General features: G+C 42.5%; 1 protein-coding gene across 1 annotated transcript in view; it reads right to left on the minus strand.

The window, feature by feature from the left end:
- DOC2A (double C2 domain alpha) overlaps positions 1 to 24,660 on the minus strand; it is a 134,905-nt gene that overhangs the window by 66,767 nt on the left and 43,478 nt on the right. Inside the window, exons 4-6 of the mRNA XM_088457475.1 lie at positions 11,438 to 11,512; positions 5,775 to 5,884; positions 4,980 to 5,106 (exon numbers count right to left, since the gene is read on the minus strand). Coding sequence (XP_088313601.1) covers positions 4,980 to 5,106; positions 5,775 to 5,884; positions 11,438 to 11,512 — 312 coding nt within the window. The remainder of the gene's footprint in view (positions 1 to 4,979; positions 5,107 to 5,774; positions 5,885 to 11,437; positions 11,513 to 24,660) is intronic.

Genomic DNA, 24,660 nt, shown 5'->3' on the forward strand with positions numbered 1-24,660 from the left:
TCTCATCTCCTATACCTGTCCCTCATATTATCACTTATACCTCATCTCCTATACCTGTCCCTCATGTTATCTCTTATATCTCATCTCCTATACCTGTCCCTCATATTATCACTTATACCTCATCTCCTATACCTGTCCTCCATATTATCACTTATACCTCATCTTTTATACCTGTCCCTCATATTATCACTTATACCTCATCTCCTATACCTGTCCCTCATATTATCACTTATACCTCATCTCCTATACCTGTCCCTTATATTATCACTTATACCTCATCTCCTATACATGTCCCTCATATTATCACTTATACCTCATCTCCTATACCTGTCCCTCATATTATCACTTATACCTCATCTCCTATACCTGTCCCTCATATTATCACTTATACCTCATCTCCTATACCTGTCACACATATTATTACTTATACCTCATCTCCTATACCTGTCCTTCATATTATCACTTATACCTCATCTCCTATACCTGTCCCTCATATTATCACTTATACCACATCTCCTATACCTGTCCCTTATATTATCACTTATACCTCATCTCCTATACCTGTCCCTCATATTATCACTTATACCTCATTTCCTATACCTGTCCTTCATATTATCACTTATACCTCATCTCCTATACCTGTCCCTTATATTATCACTTATACCTCATCTCCTATACCTGTCCCTCATATTATCACTTATACCTCATCTCCTATACCTGTCCCTCATATTATCACTTATACCTCATCTCCTATACCTGTCACACATATTATTACTTATACCTCATCTCCTATACCTGTCCTTCATATTATCACTTATACCTCATCTCCTATACCTGTCCCTCATATTATCACTTATACCACATCTCCTATACCTGTCCCTTATATTATCACTTATACCTCATCTCCTATACCTGTCCCTCATATTATCACTTATACCTCATTTCCTATACCTGTCCTTCATATTATCACTTATACCTCATCTCCTATACCTGTCCCTTATATTATCACTTATACCTCATCTCCTATACCTGTCCTTCATATTATCACTTATACCTCATCTTTTATACCTGTCCTTCATATTATCACTTATACCTCATCTTTTATACCTGTCCCTCATATTATCACTTATACCTCATCTCCTATACATGTCCCTCATATTATCACTTATTCATCATCTCCTATACCTGTCCCTCATATTATCACTTATACCTCATCTCCTATACCTGTCCCTCATATTATCACTTATACCTTATCTCCTATACCTGTCCCTCATATTATCACTTATACCTCATCTCCTATACCTGTCCTTCATATTATCACTTATACCTCATCTTTTATACCTGTCCTTCATATTATCACTTATACCTCATCTTTTATACCTGTCCCTCATATTATCACTTATACCTCATCTCCTATACCTGTCCCTCATATTATCACTTATTCATCATCTCCTATACCTGTCCCTCATATTATCACTTATACCTCATCTACTATACCTGTCCCACATATTATCACTTATACCTCATCTACTATACCTGTCCCTCATATTATCACTTATACCTCATCTCCTATACCTGTCCCTCATATTATCACTTATACCTCATCTACTATACCTGTCCTTCATATTATCACTTATACCTCATCTACTATACCTGTCCTTCATATTATCACTTATACCTCATCTACTATACCTGTCCTTCATATTATCACTTATACCTCATCTACTATACCTGTCCCTCATGTTATCACTTATACCTCATCTACTATACCTGTCCCTCATATTATCACTTATACCTCATCTACTATACCTGTCCTTCATATTATCACTTATACCTCATCTACTATACCTGTCCCTCATATTATCACTTATACCTCATCTACTATACCTGTCCCTCATATTATCACTTATACCTCATCTCCTATACCTGTCCCTCATATTATCACTTATACCTCATCTCCTATACCTGTCCCTCATATTATCACTTATACCTCATCTACTATACCTGTCCCTCATATTATCACTTATACCTCATCTCCTATACCTGTCCCTCATATTATCACTTATACCTCATCTCCTATACCTGTCCCTCATATTATCACTTATACCTCATCTCCTATACCTGTCCCTCATATTATCACTTATACCTCATCTCCTATACCTGTCCCTCATATTATCACTTATACCTCATCTCCTATACCTGTCCCTCATATTATCACTTATACCTCATCTCCTATACCTGTCCCTCATATTATCACTTATACCTCATCTCCTATACCTGTCCCTCATATTATCACTTATACCTCATCTCCTATACCTGTCCCTCATATTATCACTTATACCTCATCTCCTATACCTGTCCCTCATATTATCACTTATACCTCATCTACTATACCTGTCCCTCATATTATCACTTATACCTCATCTACTATACCTGTCCCTCATATTATCACTTATACCTCATCTACTATACCTGTCCCTCATATTATCACTTATACCTCATCTACTATACCTGTCCCTCATATTATCACTTATACCTCATCTCCTATACCTGTCCCTCATATTATCACTTATACCTCATCTCCTATACCTGTCCCTCATATTATCACTTATACCTCATCTCCTATACCTGTCCCTCATATTATCACTTATACCTCATCTCCTATACCTGTCCCTCATATTATCACTTATACCTCATCTACTATACCTGTCCTTCATATTATCACTTATACCTCATCTACTATACCTGTCCCTCATATTATCACTTATACCTCATCTACTATACCTGTCCCTCATATTATCACTTATACCTCATCTACTATACCTGTCCCTCATATTATCACTTATACCTCATCTACTATACCTGTCCCTCATATTATCACTTATACCTCATCTCCTATACCTGTCCCTCATATTATCACTTATACCTCATCTCCTATACCTGTCCCTCATATTATCACTTATACCTCATCTCCTATACCTGTCCCTCATATTATCACTTATACCTCATCTCCTATACCTGTCCCTCATATTATCACTTATACCTCATCTCCTATACCTGTCCCTCATATTATCACTTATACCTCATCTCCTATACCTGTCCCTCATATTATCACTTATACCTTATCTCCTATACCTGTCCCTCATATTATCACTTATACCTCATCTCCTATACCTGTCCCTCATATTATCACTTATACCTCATCTCCTATACCTGTCCCTCATATTATCACTTATACCTCATCTACTATACCTGTCCTTCATATTATCACTTATACCTCATCTACTATACCTGTCCTTCATATTATCACTTATACCTCATCTACTATACCTGTCCCTCATATTATCACTTATACCTCATCTACTATACCTGTCCCTCATATTATCACTTATACCTCATCTACTATACCTGTCCCTCATATTATCACTTATACCTCATCTACTATACCTGTCCCTCATATTATCACTTATACCTCATCTCCTATACCTGTCCCTCATATTATCACTTATACCTCATCTCCTATACCTGTCCCTCATATTATCACTTATACCTCATCTCCTATACCTGTCCCTCATATTATCACTTATACCTCATCTCCTATACCTGTCCCTCATATTATCACTTATACCTCATCTACTATACCTGTCCTTCATATTATCACTTATACCTCATCTACTATACCTGTCCCTCATATTATCACTTATACCTCATCTACTATACCTGTCCCTCATATTATCACTTATACCTCATCTACTATACCTGTCCCTCATATTATCACTTATACCTCATCTACTATACCTGTCCCTCATATTATCACTTATACCTCATCTCCTATACCTGTCCCTCATATTATCACTTATACCTCATCTCCTATACCTGTCCCTCATATTATCACTTATACCTCATCTCCTATACCTGTCACACATATTATTACTTATACCTCATCTCCTATACCTGTCCTTCATATTATCACTTATACCTCATCTCCTATACCTGTCCCTCATATTATCACTTATACCACATCTCCTATACCTGTCCCTTATATTATCACTTATACCTCATCTCCTATACCTGTCCCTCATATTATCACTTATACCTCATTTCCTATACCTGTCCTTCATATTATCACTTATACCTCATCTCCTATACCTGTCCCTTATATTATCACTTATACCTCATCTCCTATACCTGTCCTTCATATTATCACTTATACCTCATCTTTTATACCTGTCCTTCATATTATCACTTATACCTCATCTTTTATACCTGTCCCTCATATTATCACTTATACCTCATCTCCTATACCTGTCCCTCATATTATCACTTATTCATCATCTCCTATACCTGTCCCTCATATTATCACTTATACCTCATCTCCTATACCTGTCCCTCATATTATCACTTATACCTCATCTCCTATACCTGTCCCTCATATTATCACTTATACCTCATCTCCTATACCTGTCCCTCATATTATCACTTATACCTCATCTCCTACACCTGTCCCTCATATTATCACTTATACCTCATCTCCTATTCCTGTCCCTCATATTATCACTTATACCTCATCTCCTATACCTGTCCCTCATATTATCACTTATACCTCATCTCCTATACCTGTCCCTCATATTATCACTTATACCTCATCTCCTATACCTGTCCCTCATATTATCACTTATACCTCATCTCCTATACCTGTCCCTCATATTATCACTTATACCTCATCTCCTATACCTGTCCCTCATATTATCACTTATACCTCATCTACTATACCTGTCCCTCATATTATCACTTATACCTAATGTTATTACTCATCTATTATCTCTAATACCTTTACATCATATTATTACTGATCCAATGTCTTTCTTAGGGAGCTGTCCATCATATCAGTGGGTTCCCAGTGTATCCCTTATTTTTCCTGATATTAATAAGTGTATTGTACCTACTTATAAGCTAGATGTTTGTATGTCACCACTTACAGGGATTTGGCGCTCCAGGCAGAGGTTAAAGTGTTTTCTCTCTCCAGCCTTCAGTCTGCGCAGAGGGACTCGCGTTTCCCCAATAAATTCATTATGACTCAGTTTGTCTTCATCGCATACAGAGATCCTGGGGAAATGTGAGAGGACATTATCAAACTCAATTGCCTGACACCATATGTATTAAAGGGGTTGTCCATTTTCATACATCCCATTGTTATAAGAATTTCCTCAATGTCACATTCAAAGATCCCTTTTTTGCATCCTCATTTTGGCAAACTCTTATTAGACCAAGGGAACATTTTTTATACTTTCTGTCATTGGAAATGAAATGTGCTGCTTATAGAAGCTGAGAAGTCACTTTGGTCTAGTGTGTTCTGGCTGCAATTGTCTTATGAAGATACTAAAGGCTGCCATAAAAGGTAATAGCGGAGGTTCCACCTGAGTGACCCTGACCTGAGAGCTATATGTTGAACTTTGTACAGTACAAGGATGTTCAAAGGTGGAACTTCCCTTTAATAAAGTATTGAGCGACATAATATCTTACTAGATAAGTTGAGCAGCTACAGTACAACTATTGTAAATATCTCATGATAGTACTGGACAATTTCCAGAAGAGCAATCTATAAAGAGTCCAGAAGAGTCTGAGTTATCCGACCTTTCTCCATGTAATATCTTCCTTAGTAATTGAGTACGGTTTTATGAGCAAGAGTAGACATTGGGATAAGGTTACAAGGCTGCCCAGATAATTAATAATATAAAATAAAGATTAATATATCCCTCTTGGCAGCAGCTCACCGCAGTATCTTTTTGCCCATGTCTTCCGAGGTGATCCCACAGTAGGTGAGACTCTCATTCCAGGTGGGATTCAGAGTGTTCCGCACTATGCGCGTCTTCAGTTTGTTGGCCTGGGGGGACGAAAACCTGGAGTTACAAAGAGCCACCACTACGAGTGTTGTGAATCGCAGCCCAATAGATATTGCAGAATACAAGAGAGAGGCAATTATATCTAGCTGAATATCACTTTTACTTAATTCCCCATGCTCTGTATAGTAAGCAGTATAAGCCGGCTTCCTCCGGGACCCATTCTACTGGGAGAGAGCATTTTATATAGCAAGCTATTCTCCAGGGCAGGATCCTTCAGCATGAACATGCAGAAGAGCTGTGAGTTCTATAGATAGCCAGGCCTGGGAGCTAGCCGAGTGCAGCCTGGCAGCAGGGAGGAGGTGAGATGTGCTGTCAGATTAGAGAGCTCTCGGGATGATCCCTCTAAACCTCACGGCCCCCCTGCTCTACAAGCTTGGCCGGGAGAGTGTATAATGCACAGACAGTGATATGAATATAATACTTTCTCCCAGGTGAATGCTACTCCATGGTAGTTCTCACTCCAGGGAACACTATTTTTGTCTATTTTTGCACAAGGCACAATCCAGTAAAAATCAAAATAGCAACAGGGGCCTCCGACAGGCTCACTCTAATGGAATTCAGGTTACTGGACTGACATCCTGTTTCATTGCACTTTTGTTTTAATACTGTGATTCTAAGGGGTTTAGTTACTAAGCCTCGGATGTAGATAAAGTACCAGCCAATCAGCTCCTAACTGCCATGTCACAGGCTGTCTTTGAAAAATGACAGCTAGCAGCTGATTGGTTGGTACTGTATCGCCGTTCACTTTGCCTCCATCCAAGTATTAGTACATAGAACCCTGTATTGACAAACCGCACAATCCACGCAGGGTCTGCATAATCGCCTTATTCTGCACTTTCCTCTGTATCAGCTGACATTCTTCATCTATGTCTGACAGTTTGCTCAGTTGTTCAATAATAATAAGAAAAGAAAATCTACAGACTTATGTAGACATGGGAAGTGCTCAATGCACTGAATGCTCTAGGGCGGCCATTTTGTGCTCTGCCCCAACACTGAGGAGAGTGCTGACATTCACCAATCAATCATTGGGCCTTATTCAGGCTGGATCGCACGGCTGTGTTCGCACGCAGCCGGTGGATGTTTATGCTTTGCTCATACGTACGCATCGCAGTGCGCGTGCACGAACCGGCCGCTGCGATCGGGAAGCGATCGCACCGAGCACACAATCCTATCCCATAGTGATTGACATGAAGTGACTGTTTGGTGGTGGAGAGGGGGGGTGGTTTAAGGAGCGCAGACGTGCCTGTGCGTTTGGACTCCGTTACAGGGATTGCAAACGCTGACAGGTCTCGATGGAGACAGGAAGTTTAGCAGTTTGTGAGGTAGGGTCAGGTCAACCACAACTGTGCGTATGGTTACGATGGTACTCGATGTTACTGATGTTTTCGCTGACTTGCGGATGCATGTCATAGGATGTGGGCGGAGTTATATAGTGATGGCCGTCTTGGTATAGTGTTGCGGGTGCCGTGCGATTGCATTCATTAGCATATTTTCGCAGCCATGTGATCTGTGCTGAATCAGACCCATGGTACATAACCACTGGTTTTTAGTGAATTGACAGACTGCATACCCATGAGTATTGTTCAGACCACAAAATGGCCGACACCATGCTGAGTAGATGATAAGTGGTCTTTTTGAGGTTGACGTTTTTCAGGGCTACAGTATGTCTGAGATTTGCTTTCTGAGGACTGACACTGTATACAGGTTAATAAGATTCCTTCCTATAAACATTCCTCAAAAAGAATGACCTCATATGCCAATTGCCGTGCAGTGTTCCGAGTCCTCCCAAAGTTCAGAGCCAGGCCTTATTAAGAAAGAGGAGAGTTGTGTATTATACGATTAGCATTGATTGAAGCATGCGTAGGGGAACATTGAATCTGATTGCAGAGATGGGATTTATTAGATTAGCATACAATGAGACATTATTAATAGAGAGCAGAGAAAGTCTCATTAATTTAGTTCCAGTCCTCAGTGAAAGCAGCTGCTGCTTGGAGGGATGGTTAGAGTAGAGCATAGTAGTAAGTACTGCAAATGGGTGATTATTAGGAAAAGCAGAATAACCGTCTCCATACAGAATAGAGGATTAAGGACAATGTGGGCCATTTAGAAGGGACACAGAGCAGCTGGCACAGAATGGGTACACCTCAGGGCACATTGCAGAATAAAATGAGAGGCATGCTGGAAGGTCTATGAATATAGTAGCCTGGTAGGAATTGCAGACATGTAATAGATCATGATAAATGCTACAGCATATTAAGAAATGTAAAATATTTACATTTTAATATCAAATATATATTGTAGTTCATTTAGTAACATCTGCCTACTTAGTGAGCTCCTGGGTGCCGCAGGTTGTCAGCTTTGTACAGCAAAGTAGCTTAATCACGAGTGGCGTTGGCTGAACGCACAGAATAATTCGTACGAACTCTTCCCGACCAGATTTGCAGACAAACACCCTCTAATATCTATTGATAACTTATGCAAGGACAATTATGGAAATAAACTAATGTTATTTATTTCCTGAACTTGCACTTTCTAACAAGGTGTGTCATGTACAAGGAACCAGTATGTCACACCCTGCAGGTGGCTGAATTGGCATTTTGAGTAAGGTTCAATAATACTGAAGCTGTACAAATATACAAGGGGTAGATCATATTTGCCAATTCTCCCTGATAGTCAGGGAGACTCCCTGAAATAGTAGCAATCTCCCTGACTCCCTGAAGAGTCTAGCAATCTCCCTGATTGCACTTTAGCCCCATTATGTAGCCATTATATATATATATATATATATATATATATATAAAACAGATATATACAATCAAATGGGATCATTAGTATGATTTCCCTGCATTGGATATAAGGCACAATGATCCCTATGGATACATTTTCTGAAAAGTATCAGTGTGTTTTCATCAACAAGTAGATCTTACTGACTGCTTTGGGGCTCAGTTACATGTGGATGTAAGTCAGTTATATGACACGCCTCTCAGATGTAGCAGTACTTTACCGCTGCGCTCATAGGTGCTGCTTTCACAATCTCCCTGAAATGCCTTTTCAAAAGTAGGCAAGTATGGGGTAGATTTACTAAGAATCGATTCTACCATCTATTGCAATCCAATGGACAGATTGTTATCTAAAAATACAGTATTTTTTATCCATCGTATTTGAGCATTGATAGAGGTCCGATATTTTCTGTCTAAATCCGTCAGATTATCCCTTTTCCAAAGTCAAATAGAAGTGTAATTCCAATGGAAACTGATGAACACTTCCTCTGCTTCTGCCTCCTGGTCCCTGTCTGTCACCTGGTGGAGCGCTGTGTATCTCAGGGTGAGCACAGAACAACCTGCTGCTGCCATATTTCCTACAGTCACAGTGCTGCAGGTGATTCTGTTCCCTGGGCCCTATCCGTCACCTGGTGGAGCGCTGCATATCTCAGGTAAGTGGTGAGCACAGAACAGCCTGCTGCTGCCATATTTCCTACAGTAACAGTGCTGCAGGTGCTTCTGTTCCCTGGGCCCTGCCTGTCACCTGGTGGAGCGCTGTGTATCTCAGGGTGAGCACAGAACAACCTGCTGCTGCCATATTTCCTACAGTCACAGTGCTGCAGGTGATTCTGTTCCCTGGGCCCTGTCCGTAACCTGGTGGAGCGCTGTGTATCTCAGGGTGAGCACAGAACAACCTGCTGCTGCCATATTTCCTACAGTCACAGTGCTGCAGGTGCTTCTGTTCCCTGGGCCCTGTCCATCACCTGGTGGAGCGCTCTGTATCTCAGGGTGAGCACAGAACAACCTGCTGCTGCCATATTTCCTACAGTCACAGTGCTGCAGGTGCTTCTGTTCCCTGGGCCCTGTCCATCACCTGGTGGAGCGCTGCGTATGTCAGGTAAGTGGTGACCACAGAACAGCCAGCTGCTGCCATATTTCCTACAGCCACATTGCTGCAGGTTCTTCTGTCCCCTGGCCCTATCCGTCACCTGGTGAAGCGCTACGTATCTCATGTAAGTGGTGAGCACAGAAGAACATGCTGCTGCCATATCTCCTACATCCACATTGCTGCAGGTTCATCTGTCCCTTTTTATAGCCATCGAGACGAAGCATGGATAAATAGATTCTCTTATTACATGCAAACTCACCACTTAATTGGTAGTCTATTTTTTTACGTATTTCCTGCAGGTTCAATGGATTTAGTAACACAATGGTTAGTACATCTGTCTAATTTCTATGTTAAATAATCAATGGTTGGTCTGATGGTCATTTAAAGTCGGGTTTTTCTTGCAAATTTCCTTAGCATTTGCTTTTAGTAAATCTCAGGACTGACGGAAATTTGCAGCAAAACCCAAACTCAATGCTTAGTAAATCTACTCCAAGCTGTTCCTGTCAGCCTGCTACAGATTTCACCCACAGCCTGTGCTCTACTCCATAGTCCCTGCTGCTATTTGTCTCAGATGAAATACAGTTGGCAGAAAGAGATACCTTTGTGTTGTGCAGGCACTATGCTGGATGTAGGGTTGACTATCAACGACTCTGCCATGATAGTCAATGTTTTTCCACCATCAGTAAGAAACCATCCATGGTTGAGCCAATGGTGGTTTGTCTATGTGCTGGTAGCACCCTTGCATGCTCATCGTGCGGCCGGCACTCAACGGGGATCAACCAGTAGTTTTACCATTGGTGGCCTCACATCGATGGTGGGAACACTCACCATTGCTGGTCGATTACTAACTCTACTTGGTCTCAACATGGTAGCACCTATTATTATGTTTAAGATTAGGATGTGCAGCCCAGCCCCTCCTTTTTTTTCTACTTGGAGGTAATATAGTTCTAGGTTCTGACAAAATTTGCCTTTACACATAACAACCAATCAGTTATTACCTTTGATGAGTCAAATGCATTCTAACTGAATGAAACCTAGATCGGTTGATGTGGATCATCTCCCTTCACACTCCAGCCCACCCACTTCGCTCTACCCATGAATGCTGCCTCTTCCAGTTAATTACTTCCTCCCACTCTCGCTTCTGAGATTTTGCCTGTGCTGCTCACTACCTCTGGAACTCTCTCCCTCTCCCTATCAGACTCTCCGCCTCTCTACAAATTTTCAAATGGACTCTCAAGACCCACTACTTCATCAAAGCCTTCCAGCTCTCACCCTAACCCGCTGCTCCATGCTCCTTGGTTACTGAGTTTTATGATGGCTGATGCAGCAATGTTTATAGACAAGGTCCATGTTCTGTAATGATCTGTATTGTATGTCACTTTCATTCCTGTTTTTGGTCACACTGTTTCTGTTTTTGTACTTTGTAAAGCACTGCGGCGCCCTTGTGGTGCAATATAAAGGATGATAATAATATAATAATAATTTATCTAATTGGATAAACCAGGCTTAGATAAACTTTGACCCTCCATCTGTTGGCAAGGCTTGCTGGGTCTTATAGTTCCCCAACAGTTGGAGAGCCTCTGAGATAGGCTGATAATAAGGGGTAGATGACAGAAGAGGTTACCACATAAACCATAGTGAGAACTTGGATAAGTGCGCAGCACCTTGCAAGCGCCAGGAAGCAGATGAATCTTCACGTACGGGTCAGCGAGACCATTGAAATCCATTGGCTTCAGACCCTAAAACAGAGATGGGAAGAGATGAGAGTCAAGGCAGAGGGACATTTCACTGTTAGTTAGAAAGACATTTCACAACTTACTCAAAGTTAGGTCCAGTCATGGTCCTTCGGTTGGAATAGACTATATACTGTAAAAGCAGAATATTTTTTCATATGGAAATTATCAGTTGGACACTGGAAAACTACTGAGCATTCCAGCAGATAAGTTTTGCACACATTCCAATATCATAACAGGATTGTGGATCTCCTCTTCCCTATGACATGGCCTGCCTCTGGCAGGGCCACAGGATCCGTGTCATTAACAGGCTTAGTGGATTTTGTGTGTCTGCTGGGGATTTATTGGTAATACCTGCTGTGGGTTTATGTTCTAGTAGCAGGAAGAAGAACCAGGGATTACAGGGATAAGCGAGGCTTGAAACTGTTCTCGACCCCTCCCGTCTCCTGCACAGCTGGGCGACAAGGTAATGTATAGATATATATATCTATATATATGTATATATATTTGTCATGGAGTGACACAGTGACATCAGTCCCACCTATGTGTCATCAGAAAACTGTATCCCCTGCCCATTTTACAACTATGGCAAAGGGAAAACCTTATTCACAATTAACAATGCATGTAAATGAAGCAGCTAATGCTCAAGGTCCATCAGAAATCAGAAAGTGATTGGGTCCTACAGTCTAATTTGCACACGGAGAAACCAGAATTGCTTGGCTTCAAAATATTCCCAGGCATAAGTCCAACTCAAAAATCAAATAAAAAACAAAACAAAAACAGTAAACACCTTGACAAACCATCACCTTACCGATGACCACAGGTACCACAACAACCATCACAGGAGAAGCCCCACAAAGATGACGATAACCACGGTAATTTCATACATCACCAACCACTGCAAAAAACTAACAAGTACTAACATAACCGCAGTAACCACCATCAGAAACAACAACAATTACACTCACCACTACAACAACTATCACCAGTACCAAAATAAATAACACTGCAAAGAACTAACAACTACTAACGGTACCACAATATCCACCAACAGAAACAACAACAATCACCCAATAATCACATTCACCAGTACAACAACTATCACCAGTACCATAACAAATACCAAAATAATAACTAACAACTACTAACGGCACCACAAGAACCAATGCCTGAAACAACAACCACCCAACAATCACATTCACCCCTACAACAACTATCACCAGTGCCATAACAAATACCACCACAAAAAAACTAACAACTACTAACGGCACAACTGTAACCACCAACAGAAACAACAACAACCATCCAACAATCACATTTACCACTACAACAACTATCACCAATACTATAACAAATACCAACATAATAACTAACATCTACTAAAGGCACCACAAGAACGAATGCCTGAAACAACCACCCAACAATCACATTCACCCCTACAACTATCACCAGTACCATAACAAATACCAACATAATAACTAACAACTACTAAAGGCACCACAAAAATTAATACCTGAAACAACAACCACTCAACAATCACATTCACCCCTACAACAATTATCACCAGTACCATAACAAATACCACCACAAAGAACTAACAACTACTAACGGCACCACAGTAACCACCACAAGAAACAACAACAATTACACTCACCTCTAAAACAACTATCACCAGTACCAAAGCAAATACCACCGCAAAGAACTAACAACTACTAACGGCACCACAGTAACCACCACCAGAAACAACATCAATAACACTCACCCCTACAACAACTATCACCAGTACCATAACAAATACCACCGCAAAACAAAGAACTAACAACTACTAACGGCACCACAGTAACCACCACCAGAAACAACAACAATTACACTCACCCCTACAACAGCTATCACCAGTACCATGACAAATACCACCGCAAAGCAAAGAACTAACAACTACTAACGGCACCACAGTAACCACCACCAGAAACAACAACAATTACACTCACCCCTACAACAACTATCACTAGTACCAAAATAAATACCACTGCAAAGAACTAACAACTACTAACGGCACCACAGTAACCACCACCAGAAACAACAACAATTACACTCACCACTAAGACAACTATCACAAGTACCATAACAAATACCACCGCAAAGAACTAACAACTACAAACGGCACCACAGTAACCACCAACAGAAACAACACCAAAACCACCCAATAATCACATCGCCAGTACCATAACAAATAGCAACATAATAACTAACAACTACTAACTGCACCACAAGAACCAATGCTTGAAACAGCAACCACCCTACAATCGCATTCACCAGTACCATAACAAATACCAACATAATAACAAGTACTAACGGCACCACAGTAACCACCACCAGAAACAACAACAATTACACTCACCCCTACAACAACTATCACCAGTACCAAAATAAATACCACTGCAAAGAACTAACAACTACTAACGGTACCACAGTAACCACCAACAGAAACAATAACAACCACCCAATAATCACATTCACCACTACAACAACTATCACCATTACCATGACAAATACCAACATAATAACTAACAACTACTAACAGCACCATAAGAACCAATGCTTGAAACAACAACCACCCAACAATCGCATTCACCAGTACCGTATCAAATACCAACATAACTAACAACTACTAACGTCACCAAAGTAGCCACCACCAAAAACAACAATCACATTCACCACTACAACAACTATCACCAGTGCATTAACAAATACTACATAATAACTAACAATTACTAAAGGCCCAACAAGAACCACCGCCTGAAACAACCACCTCAACAATCACCATCACTATAACAACTATGATCCAGAATGCTAAACACAATGTATAAAACCAATATTTCAAATAAATAAAACTTCCATCCAAACAAAACATGAAAGTTCAGCAGGGCGTCATAAGTAGATTGCAGGATATTTTAGGTATCCGGTGAGAATGTTAATGCCAGAATGTTGACATTTTCAAAATGTCAACAGTCAGAATGTCGACATGGATGTTATCTTGACATGTTCATTATGTCAACATTGTCCATATCAACAGTCAAAATGTTGACATAGAATTTTAGTGCTAAATTTAGGATTAGGGTAATGTTAGGGTAAGGGTTAGGTTTAGCGTTAGATTAAGGATTAGGTTTAGGATTATGGTTAGGGTCAGGGTTAGTATTAGGGTCAGGGTTAATATTAGGGTAAGGATTAGGGTTAGAGTAATGGTTAGGTTTAGGATTATGGTCAGGGTTAGTATTAGGGTTAGGGTAAGGGTTAGGATTAGCGTTAGATTAAGGATTAGGTTTAGGATTATGGTTAGGGTCAGGGTTAGTATTAGGGTAAGGATTGGGGTTAGCGTAATGGTTAGGTTTAGGATTATGGTTAGGGTCAGGGTTAGTATTAGGGTAAGGATTAGGGTTAGAGTAATGGTTAGGTCTAGGATTATGGTTAGGGTCAGGTTTAGTATTAGGGTAAGGATTGGGGTTAGAGTAATGGTTAGGTTTAGGATTATGGTTAGGGTCAGGGTTAGTATTAGGGTCAGGGTTAGTATTAGAGTAAGGGTTAGGATTAGGGTAAGGGTTAGGATTAGCGTTAGATTAAGGAACAGGTTTAGGACTATGGTTAGGGGCAGGGTTAGTATTAGGGTAAGGATTGGGGTTAGCGTAATGGTTAGGTTTAGGATTATGGTTAGGGTCAGGGTTAGTATTAGGGTAAGGATTAGGGTTAGAGTAATGGTTAGGTCTAGGATTATGGTTAGGGTCAGGGTTAGTATTAGGGTAAGGATTGGGGTTAGAGTAATGGTTAGGTTTAGGATTATGGTTAGGGTCAGGGTTAGTATTAGGGTCAGGGTTAGTATTAGAGTAAGGGTTAGGATTAGGGTAAGGGTTAGGATTAGCGTTAGATTAAGGAACAGGTTTAGGACTATGGTTAGGGGCAGGGTTAGTATTAGGGTCAGGGTTAGCATTAGAGTAAGGGTTAGGATTAGTTTAAGGGTTAGGATTAGAGTAAGGATTAGGGTAAGGGTTAGTATTAGGATAAGGGTTAGGATTAGTTTAAGGGTTAGGATAAGCATCAGGGTTAGTATTAGGATAAGGGTGAGGATTAGTTTAAGGGTTAGGATAAGCATCATGGTTAGGATTAGGATAAGGGTTAGGATTAGAGTAATGGTTAGGATTAGGGAAAGGGTTAGGATTAGTTTAAGGGTTAGGATTATAGTAAGGATTAGGGTAAGGGTTAAATTTAGAGTAAGGATTAGGGTAAGAGTTAGGAATAGGGTAAGAGTTAGGATTAGGGTAAGAGTTAGGAGTAGGGTAAGGGTTAGGATTAGGGTAAATGTTAGGATAAGGGTCAGGATAAGGGTTATGATTAGAGTAAGGGTTAGGGTAATGGTAAGGATTATGGTATGGGTTAGGTTTAGGATTAGCATTGAAGGAAGGATTAGGGTTAGGCTAAAATAGTGAAAAATTTTATGTCAACATGCAGAATGTAACACATCACATCACACATACCACACCCGATATGTTATATGGCAGAGCTATTAGTAACATCATACACGTACATGATATATGTTACACGTTACAAGTACATGAGATATGTTACATGTACATGAGATATGTGAGCACATTTGTAAGGCACATTATATTTATACAAGTCTTTGTCTGGAAGGAAATGATGGAACCAGTCGTTGTAGTAGAGGTGTTATCATCATGTGCATTACAATAATTTGCTGTAAATGGAAACAGAATTATTTATTTGAAATTAGATTTAATTAAAATAATATTATCATGGCCCATTTTCACCAGATTGAAACTTTTCTTTTATAGTATCATAAATACTAATGGTAACGTATAAAGAAGTGGAAGCTCCATTGCCCGTTTCATTCTTATGTATAGAGGGAGCCAATAGGACAATTACAGAGGACAAATGCAAACCGAGACTTGTTACTATGGGATCAGACTGTGATTCAGCAAGGAACGCAGATGCTAATACGCACGGAATCGGTCGATTGTTGTGTTCGGCGCATGCGTATACATCGCAGTGCACGTGCGCAAGCTAGCAATTGCGATGGAAACTGCATCTACAGAGTCTGTGCAGACCCAGAGCAGAGTGACTGACAGGAAGCGCCGTTTGCGGGTGGTGACGGAGGGCGGTCGGGCGAACGCAGGCGTGCCAGTGCATTGCAACAACATTGCAGGGGCATGCATAAATATCCACTGCGTGGCCATAAGCAGCCATAGCGCCGATAGCGTGCGTGGCTATTAGCCATTCCTGAGTAAGGTCAGGGCTTGTGCAAGTGTGCGTGTGGGTCCGATGTTACCCGATGTTACCGATTGTTTCGTTATGTTGCCCAAGTATACGGATGTGAGGAAGGGGAAGTGTGCGTCCTTATGGCAAGCTGCGATCACAATGTGAATGCAAACATTTACATATCACCGCTGATATTAGCAACTGCGCTGCGTGCGTATAAGCAGAATTGCGATCCGTAGCGAATCAGGCCCTGTGTTGGGAATTTCATCTTTCTCATCAAGGTATTACTAATCCTGGCCGCATATTATGCAGAGATTATACTATAGCTAGATTATACCAGCGTCTGATAAATTCTGCAGCTCCAGCAAATCCTGCCACGACCAGATCGTCAATGTCAGCGCACTCCTGGCGTTGGGTGAGTACACGTGCGCTTATCTTATGTTTGCAGGCTGGGAAAGCAGGATTGTCTGTTCTGTGGTTCCATTACCGAAGGCTGCTGCAACGTGACATTATACCATGGCAATGCTTGTAGCTCACAGTGTACCACAGCTCAGGACGTAGCTATATAAGGCTGGAGCCATACAAAGTAACAGCAAAAAAAAATATGCCCGTGCTTGGTTTTACTCATATTACCTACCCTCCAACATGACCCCTTCCATCAGGTGCTCTGCTCCTGGACTTCCCTCTTTATGATTGCAGCCACCTGTGCTGAAACAAACATTAACTAGTTCAACACAGGTGATTGCAATCATAAATCAGGTGGGAAGACCTGGAGCAGAGCATTTTGTACCTGATGGAAGGGGTCATGTTGGAGGGTAGGATATTGTACATGGTACCAGCTATTAATGCCAGGGCCGTAGGGAGGGTGGTGCGGCCGGTGCCTCAGCACAGGGCGGAATCCTCCAAGGTCACCGGCTGCAAACTGCCCGGCTCCGGAGGTCTACAGGAAGAGACCTCCTGCAGTACTGTGCGGCGCTCGCAGAGCAATGCTGATGAAGAACCTCCACCCACCCCCTGGCGGAAAAAAAATATGCGCTCAGGGGGAGGAGGGGGCGGGAACGAGAGGGGCGGTAGTGCAGTAGTGCAGCACAGAGCGCACTGCCGTCCTGATATGGTGCTGATTAATGCCATACAGTATACAGTGCATCCGGAAAGTATTCACAGCGCTTCACTTTTTCCACATTTTGTTATGTTACAGCCTTATTTCAAAATGGAATAAATTAGTTTTTGTCCTCAAAATTCTACATACAATACTCCATAATGACAACTTGTAAAAAGTTTTTTATAGATATTTGCAAATTTAATAAAAAAAAACACAGAAAGAAATCACATGTACATAAGCCTTTGCCATGAGCTCAAAATTGAGCTCAGGTGCATCCTGTTTCCACTGATCATCCTTGACATGTTCCTACAGCTAAATTGGAGTTCCACCTGTGGTAAATTCAGTTGTTTGGACATGATTTTGAAAGGCATACACCTGTCTATATAAGGTCCCACACTTAACAGTGCATGTCAGAGCACAAACCAAGCATGAAGTCCAAGGAATTGTCTGTAGACCTCTGAGACAGAATTGTCTTGAGACACAAATCTGGGGAAGGGTACAGAAAAATATCTGCTGCTTTGAAGGTCAAAATGAGCACAGTGGCCTCCATCATCCGTAAATGGAAGAAGTTCAAAACCACCAGGATTCTTCCTAGAGTTGGCCGGCCGTCTAAACTGACTGATCGTGGGAGAAGGGCCCTAGTCAAAGAGGTGACCAAGAACCCGATGGTCACTCTGTCAGAGCTACAGCATTCCTCTGTGGAGAGGCGCGAACCTTTCAGAGGGACAACCATCTCTACAGCAATCCACCAATCAGGCCTGTATGGTAGAGTGCCAAGACGACAGCCACTCCTTAGTAAAAAGCACATGGCAGCCCGCCTGGAGTTTGCCAAAATGCACCTGAAGGACTCTCAGACCATGAGAAACAAAATTCTCTGGTCTGATGAGACAAAGATTGAACTCTTTGGCGTCAATGCCAGGCGTTATGTTTGGAGGAAACCAGGTACCGCTCATCAACAAGCCAATACCATCCCTACAGTGAAGCATGGTGGTGGCAGCATCATGCTGTGGGGATGTCTTTCAGCGGCAGGTACTGGGAGACTAGATAGGATAGAGGGAAAGATAAATGCAGCAATGTACAGAGACATCCTGGATGAAAACCTGCACCAGAGCGCTCTTGACCTCAGACTGGGGCGACGATTCATCTTTCAGCAGGAAAATGACCCTAAGCACACAGCCAAGATATCAAAGGACATCTTCAGGACAACTCTGTGAATGTCCTTGAGTGGCCCAGCCAGAGCCCAGACTTGAATCTGATTGAACATCTCTGGAGAGATCCGGGGCCAGATTAACAAGGCCTGGAGGCCTGTCGCTACAGCTCCAGGCCTCCACATAAAAATAGGCCCATTGTCATGACAACATGATGTTGATTGGCCATCTGCTCTCCACACAGTCGGCCATAAATCATAAGTATAAAAATTGTATTTCTATTTACCTCACAAAATTAAGCATTTTTTTTCTTTTACATATTTAGGGAGACATTGGGTCTGAAAGTATAGGGGTGTTCATGCCCACATGGCACTGGCGACACCCACACAGCACTGGTCACACCTCCTCTCTTCTAATAATAGGCCCTTGGTAATTTTCAGCTCCAGGCCCATGTGGCCCTCAATCCGGCCCTGGAGAGATCTGAAAATGGCTGTACACCGACGCTTCCCATCCAACCTGATGAAGCTTGAGAGGTGCTGCAAAGAGGAATGAGCGAAACTGCTCAAAGATAGGTGTGCCAAGCTTGTGGCATCATATTCAAAAAGACTTGAGGCTGTAATTGCTGCCAAAGGTGCATCAACAAAGTATTGAGCAAAGGCTGTGACTACTTATGTACATGTGATTAATTAGGTTTTATTTTTTTTATTAAATTTGCTAAATTCTCAAACTTTTTACACATTGTCATTATGGGGTATTGTGTGTAGAATTTTGAGGACAAAAATGAATTTATTCCATTTTGGAATAAGGCTGTAACATAACATAATGTGGAAAAAGTGAAGCACTGTGAATACTTTCCGGATGCACTGTCTTTATACAAAACAGAAAGACTTTTGCCATCGGCACTAACAATAATATACTGCAAATCTTAGTGTATCTAGCAAATAAAAACATTGGGATTTTGGGCCTGATTCATATTTGGGAATAGAGTAAAGGTGTCCATACGTCTGCGACTGATTATTGCGATGTAGCGATGCAATCGGAATGCCGATCCGCCGGCCGGAACTGCTGACCGGCCACCATCGATATTCGGCGATCCGCTGAAATTTTACATGTTAAATGTCACCGATTTGATGATCACAATAATTTTTTTATCACGACCATCATATCAGATTTCTGCGATTCTGCGATGCCGGGTTGCAGCTTCGCAGGATCGTGGCAATTTGTCGCTGATGTATGGGGCCCTTAAGAAAGAGCAAGTAACTGTGCACCTTGGTAACACCATGCTGCACTGCAGGTGGGGCAGATTTAGATTTGAAATCTAAATTGCAGTGTAAGAATAAAGCTGTGCAGTATTTGTGGGCTACATGCAAAAGCGGCCAGTACAGGGGCGTATCTATAATAGGTGCAGGGTGTGCGGTGCACACAAGACCCTGGGTCCAGGGGGGGTTCACACCGCACCCCTGCACCCATTAACTCCATACTTGCCTACTCTCCCGATTTGGTCGGGAGCCTCCCGAAAATCGGGTGCCTCTCCCGACCTCCCAGGAAGGCAGGCAATTCTCCTGGCTGCCGCCCACCCCTCCTAACCCCCCCGCAATAACCCCTGCAACCCCCGCAGCAGGGGGGGGCGGTGACGCGTTTCGTGCCATTTTGGCCCTGCCCCTGCTTCATTAAGCCTATTTTATCAGTATTGTGTAGCGGGGGCAGGGCCAAACTGACCCAATCACATGTCCCTGCCCCCGCCACACCCACAAGTGATGTTACCCGCCCGGCCACTCCCCTTTGTCCCGGCCACCTACCTCCCGTCCTGCCGATCTGGCTGCTCCCTCCCGGAAGGAGCAGCCAGAAAGACGGCAGGTATGATTAACTCTTTATACTTACCTGTCCGTTGTCTCCGCAGTGCAGCAAAAGTCACTTGGAAAATTTTCTCTGTACCTCGCGCACACAAAGTACCGCTGTCCCCGGGAAAGCTGCGTGGGCGCCATTTTCCCAGAGACCCACACGTGCGCAGTACTAAGCTAGAATCTACTGCCGCACCACCCGCTGCGGCACTGCAAGAATGCACTGAGGGCCTTATTCAACGATGATCGGGAATCTGCGCAGGCGCCTGACCCATTCTGTTCACATGCAGAATGGGTCTGCGATCCCACGCGCAGACTGTCATTGATTAATAGTCTGCTTCCGTTTGTGGGGGAAGGAAGAGACCAGGATCTCCGTCAGCTGATGGAGATTTCCTGGCCTCTTCCTCTCAGCTGTGGCGGCCGGCTTGCGTAACCCTCATGGGTCACCTTAGCCGGCCGATGTTCCCGCAAAGTATCCGATGCTGCGTTGGACAACGCAGCTCGCATAAGTAATGCAGCAGGAGGCGTGATGCCCTCTGCTGCATTACCATATCTGCAAGGACGGAATTGCAAAGCTTCCTGCGTGCATACTGCAGACCCTCCAACATGACCCGTTCTATCAGGTACAAAATGCTCTGCTCCTGGACTTCCCACCTAATGTATGATTGCAGCCACCTATGGTGAAACACCTGTCTCATCAATGTGGCTGCAATCATTACATTAGGTGGGAAGTCCAGGAGCAGAGTATTTGGTAAATGATGGAACGGGTCATGTTGGAGGGTCTGATACTGTACATCCTATATCTATAGCCTGCGTGCATACATCATATCTATAGCCTGCGTGCATACATCATATATCTATAGCCTGCGTGCATTCATCATATCTATAGCCTGCGTGCATACATAATATATCTATAGCCTGCGTGTATACATCATATATCTATAGCCTGCGTGCACACATCATATATCTATAGCCTGCGTACATACATCATATATCTATAGCCTGCGTGCATACATCATATATCTATAGCCTGCGCACATACATCATATATCTATAGCCTGCATGCACACATCATATATCTATAACCTGCGTGTATACATCATATATCTATAGCCTGTGTGTATACATCATATATCTATAGCCTGTGTGCACACATCATATATCTATAGCCTGCGTGCATTCATCATATCTATAGCCTGCGTGCATACATAATATATCTATAGCCTGCGTGTATACATCATATATCTATAGCCTGCGTGCACACATCATATATCTATAGCCTGCGTACATACATCATATATCTATAGCCTGCGTGCATACATCATATATCTATAGCCTGCGCACATACATCATATATCTATAGCCTGCATGCACACATCATATATCTATAACCTGCGTGTATACATCATATATCTATAGCCTGTGTGTATACATCATATATCTATAGCCTGTGTGCACACATCATATATCTATAGCCTGCCTGCATACATCGTATACTGTATAGCCTGCGTGCCTACATCATATATCTATAGCCTGCGTGCACACATCATATATCTATAGCCTGCGTACATACATCATATATCTATAGCCTGCGTGCACACATCATATATCTATAGCCTGCGTACATACATCATATATTTATAGCCTGCGTGCATACATCATATCAATACCCTGCGTGTATACATCATATATCTATAGCCTGTGTGTATACATCATATATCTATAGCCTGCGTGCCTACATCATATATCTATAGCCTGTGTGTATACATCATATATCTATAGCCTGCATGCACACATCGTATACTGTATAGCCTACGTGCCACATCATATATCTATAGCCTGCGTGCACACATCATATATCTATAGCATGCGTGCATACATCATATATCTATAGCCTGCGTGCCTACATCATATATCTATAGCCTGTGTGCCTACATCATATATCTTTAGCCTGCGTGCATACATCATATATCATTAGCCTGCCTACATACATCATATATCTATAGCCTGCCTGCATACATCATATATCTATAGCCTGCGTGCATACATCATATATCTATAGCCTGCGTGTATACATCATATATCTATAGCCTACGTGCATACATCATATATCTATAGCCTGCGTGCATACATCATATATCTATAGCCTGCGTGCCTACATCATATATCTATAGCCTGCGTGTATACATCTTACAGTATATCTATAGCCTGCGTGCATACGTCATATATCTATAGCCTGCGTGTATACATCACATATCTATAGCCTACGTGCATACATCATATATCTATAGCCTGCGTGTATACATCATATATCTATAGCCTGCATGCATACATCATATATCTATAGCCTGCGTGCAGCTTCGCAATTGTGATCCTTGCTGAATCAGGCCCTGAGTCTGCACACGAGCCCCCTCCTCTCTTAAAACGCAGCTGGGACAGTATCTACCCTGCATGCAAAAAAAAGTATGTATTTGCACCCTTTGCATTGCATTATGGTTTGTCCTGGTTCACAGTTACTTGCTATATCGTACTCTGGGGGCGATTCAGACCCGGACGCAATGCAGCGCACTTTTGCAGCCGTCAGGGGCAGTAAATGCAAATGCCGCGACTGCACAGCCAGGCTTAAGGACGCCCTCTATGTTTTAGAGAGCAACGACAGAGTGATCGCACGCCGGTGTAATGACGCCCACTTTTCTTTCTTAGCACACGCCATCTCAGGAAGTGTATGATTAATAACATCGAGAGCCATCGGAGCTGCTCGCAGCCCTTAAGGTAGACCCAGGGCCAGCTCTAGGGGTGTTTGACCTGAGCGGTCGAATAGGAGACGCACCGTTCCCCAGCATCCCAATTTCAGCGGGACAGTACTGTCCCGCTGTTCCACCCATGGGCCGAAGTGGCCCACGGGTGGTCATATCGGGGGGGTTGGGGACCCCCACTGCCGCAGCTGTGCGGCGGCGCCTGGACCCCGGAGTCTGAATGGATGTTGTGCGCATGTGTGCAAGGTGATAGAGCTATGTATGTACCACAATGGAATACATCCTTGGCTCACTATATGGGGCTCTCTGAAACTGCGTTGAGGGCAAATGGGCAGCACAGATGGTGTAATGGTTAGCATTACTGCCTCACAGCACTGAGGTCATGGGTTCGATTCCCACCTCGGCCCTACATGTGCAGAGTTTGTATATTCTCCCTGTGCTTGCGTGGGTTTCCTCCGGGTGCTCCGGTTTCCTCCCACACTCCAAAAATATACTGGTAGGTTAATTGGCTCCCAACACAAAATTAACCCTAGTGTGTGTGTGTGTGTGTGTGTGTGTGTGTGTATGTGTGTGAGCATGTGGTAGGGAATATAGATTGTAAGCTCCACTGGGGCAGGGACTGATGTGAATGGCCAACTATTCTCTGTAAAGCGCTGCGGAATATGTGTGCGCTATATAAATAACTGGAAATAAATAAATGTCCTTCTTCAATGACTAAAAATGTTTCAGAGACCTGACCTCTACTAAGACACAAGAATAACTCAGTTCAGTACTGAACAAATTCCCTATTAAGTGGCACCAGACAGCGTGTTTCCTGCGAAAGCCATGCTTCGGTGAAAATGTAATTGTGTAGTTTGTGGGCTGGGATTGTTATTGATCTTTGGCCTATCTTTAAACACAGGTCACTGCCAGCTCTTGATAAATCACACCTGTCACGTAATTACTACAGTATAAGCTTCAAGCATAGAATGCCCCCCCCCCCCCACGTCTGCAACCAACAATGTGCACAAAATAGACTAATTGCCCCTTTTGTTAGAGGGGA

Source organism: Taudactylus pleione, unplaced genomic scaffold, assembly GCF_031769625.1.
Source record: "Taudactylus pleione unplaced genomic scaffold, aTauple2 ptg000762l, whole genome shotgun sequence".
NCBI classification, from domain to species: domain Eukaryota; kingdom Metazoa; phylum Chordata; class Amphibia; order Anura; family Myobatrachidae; genus Taudactylus; species Taudactylus pleione.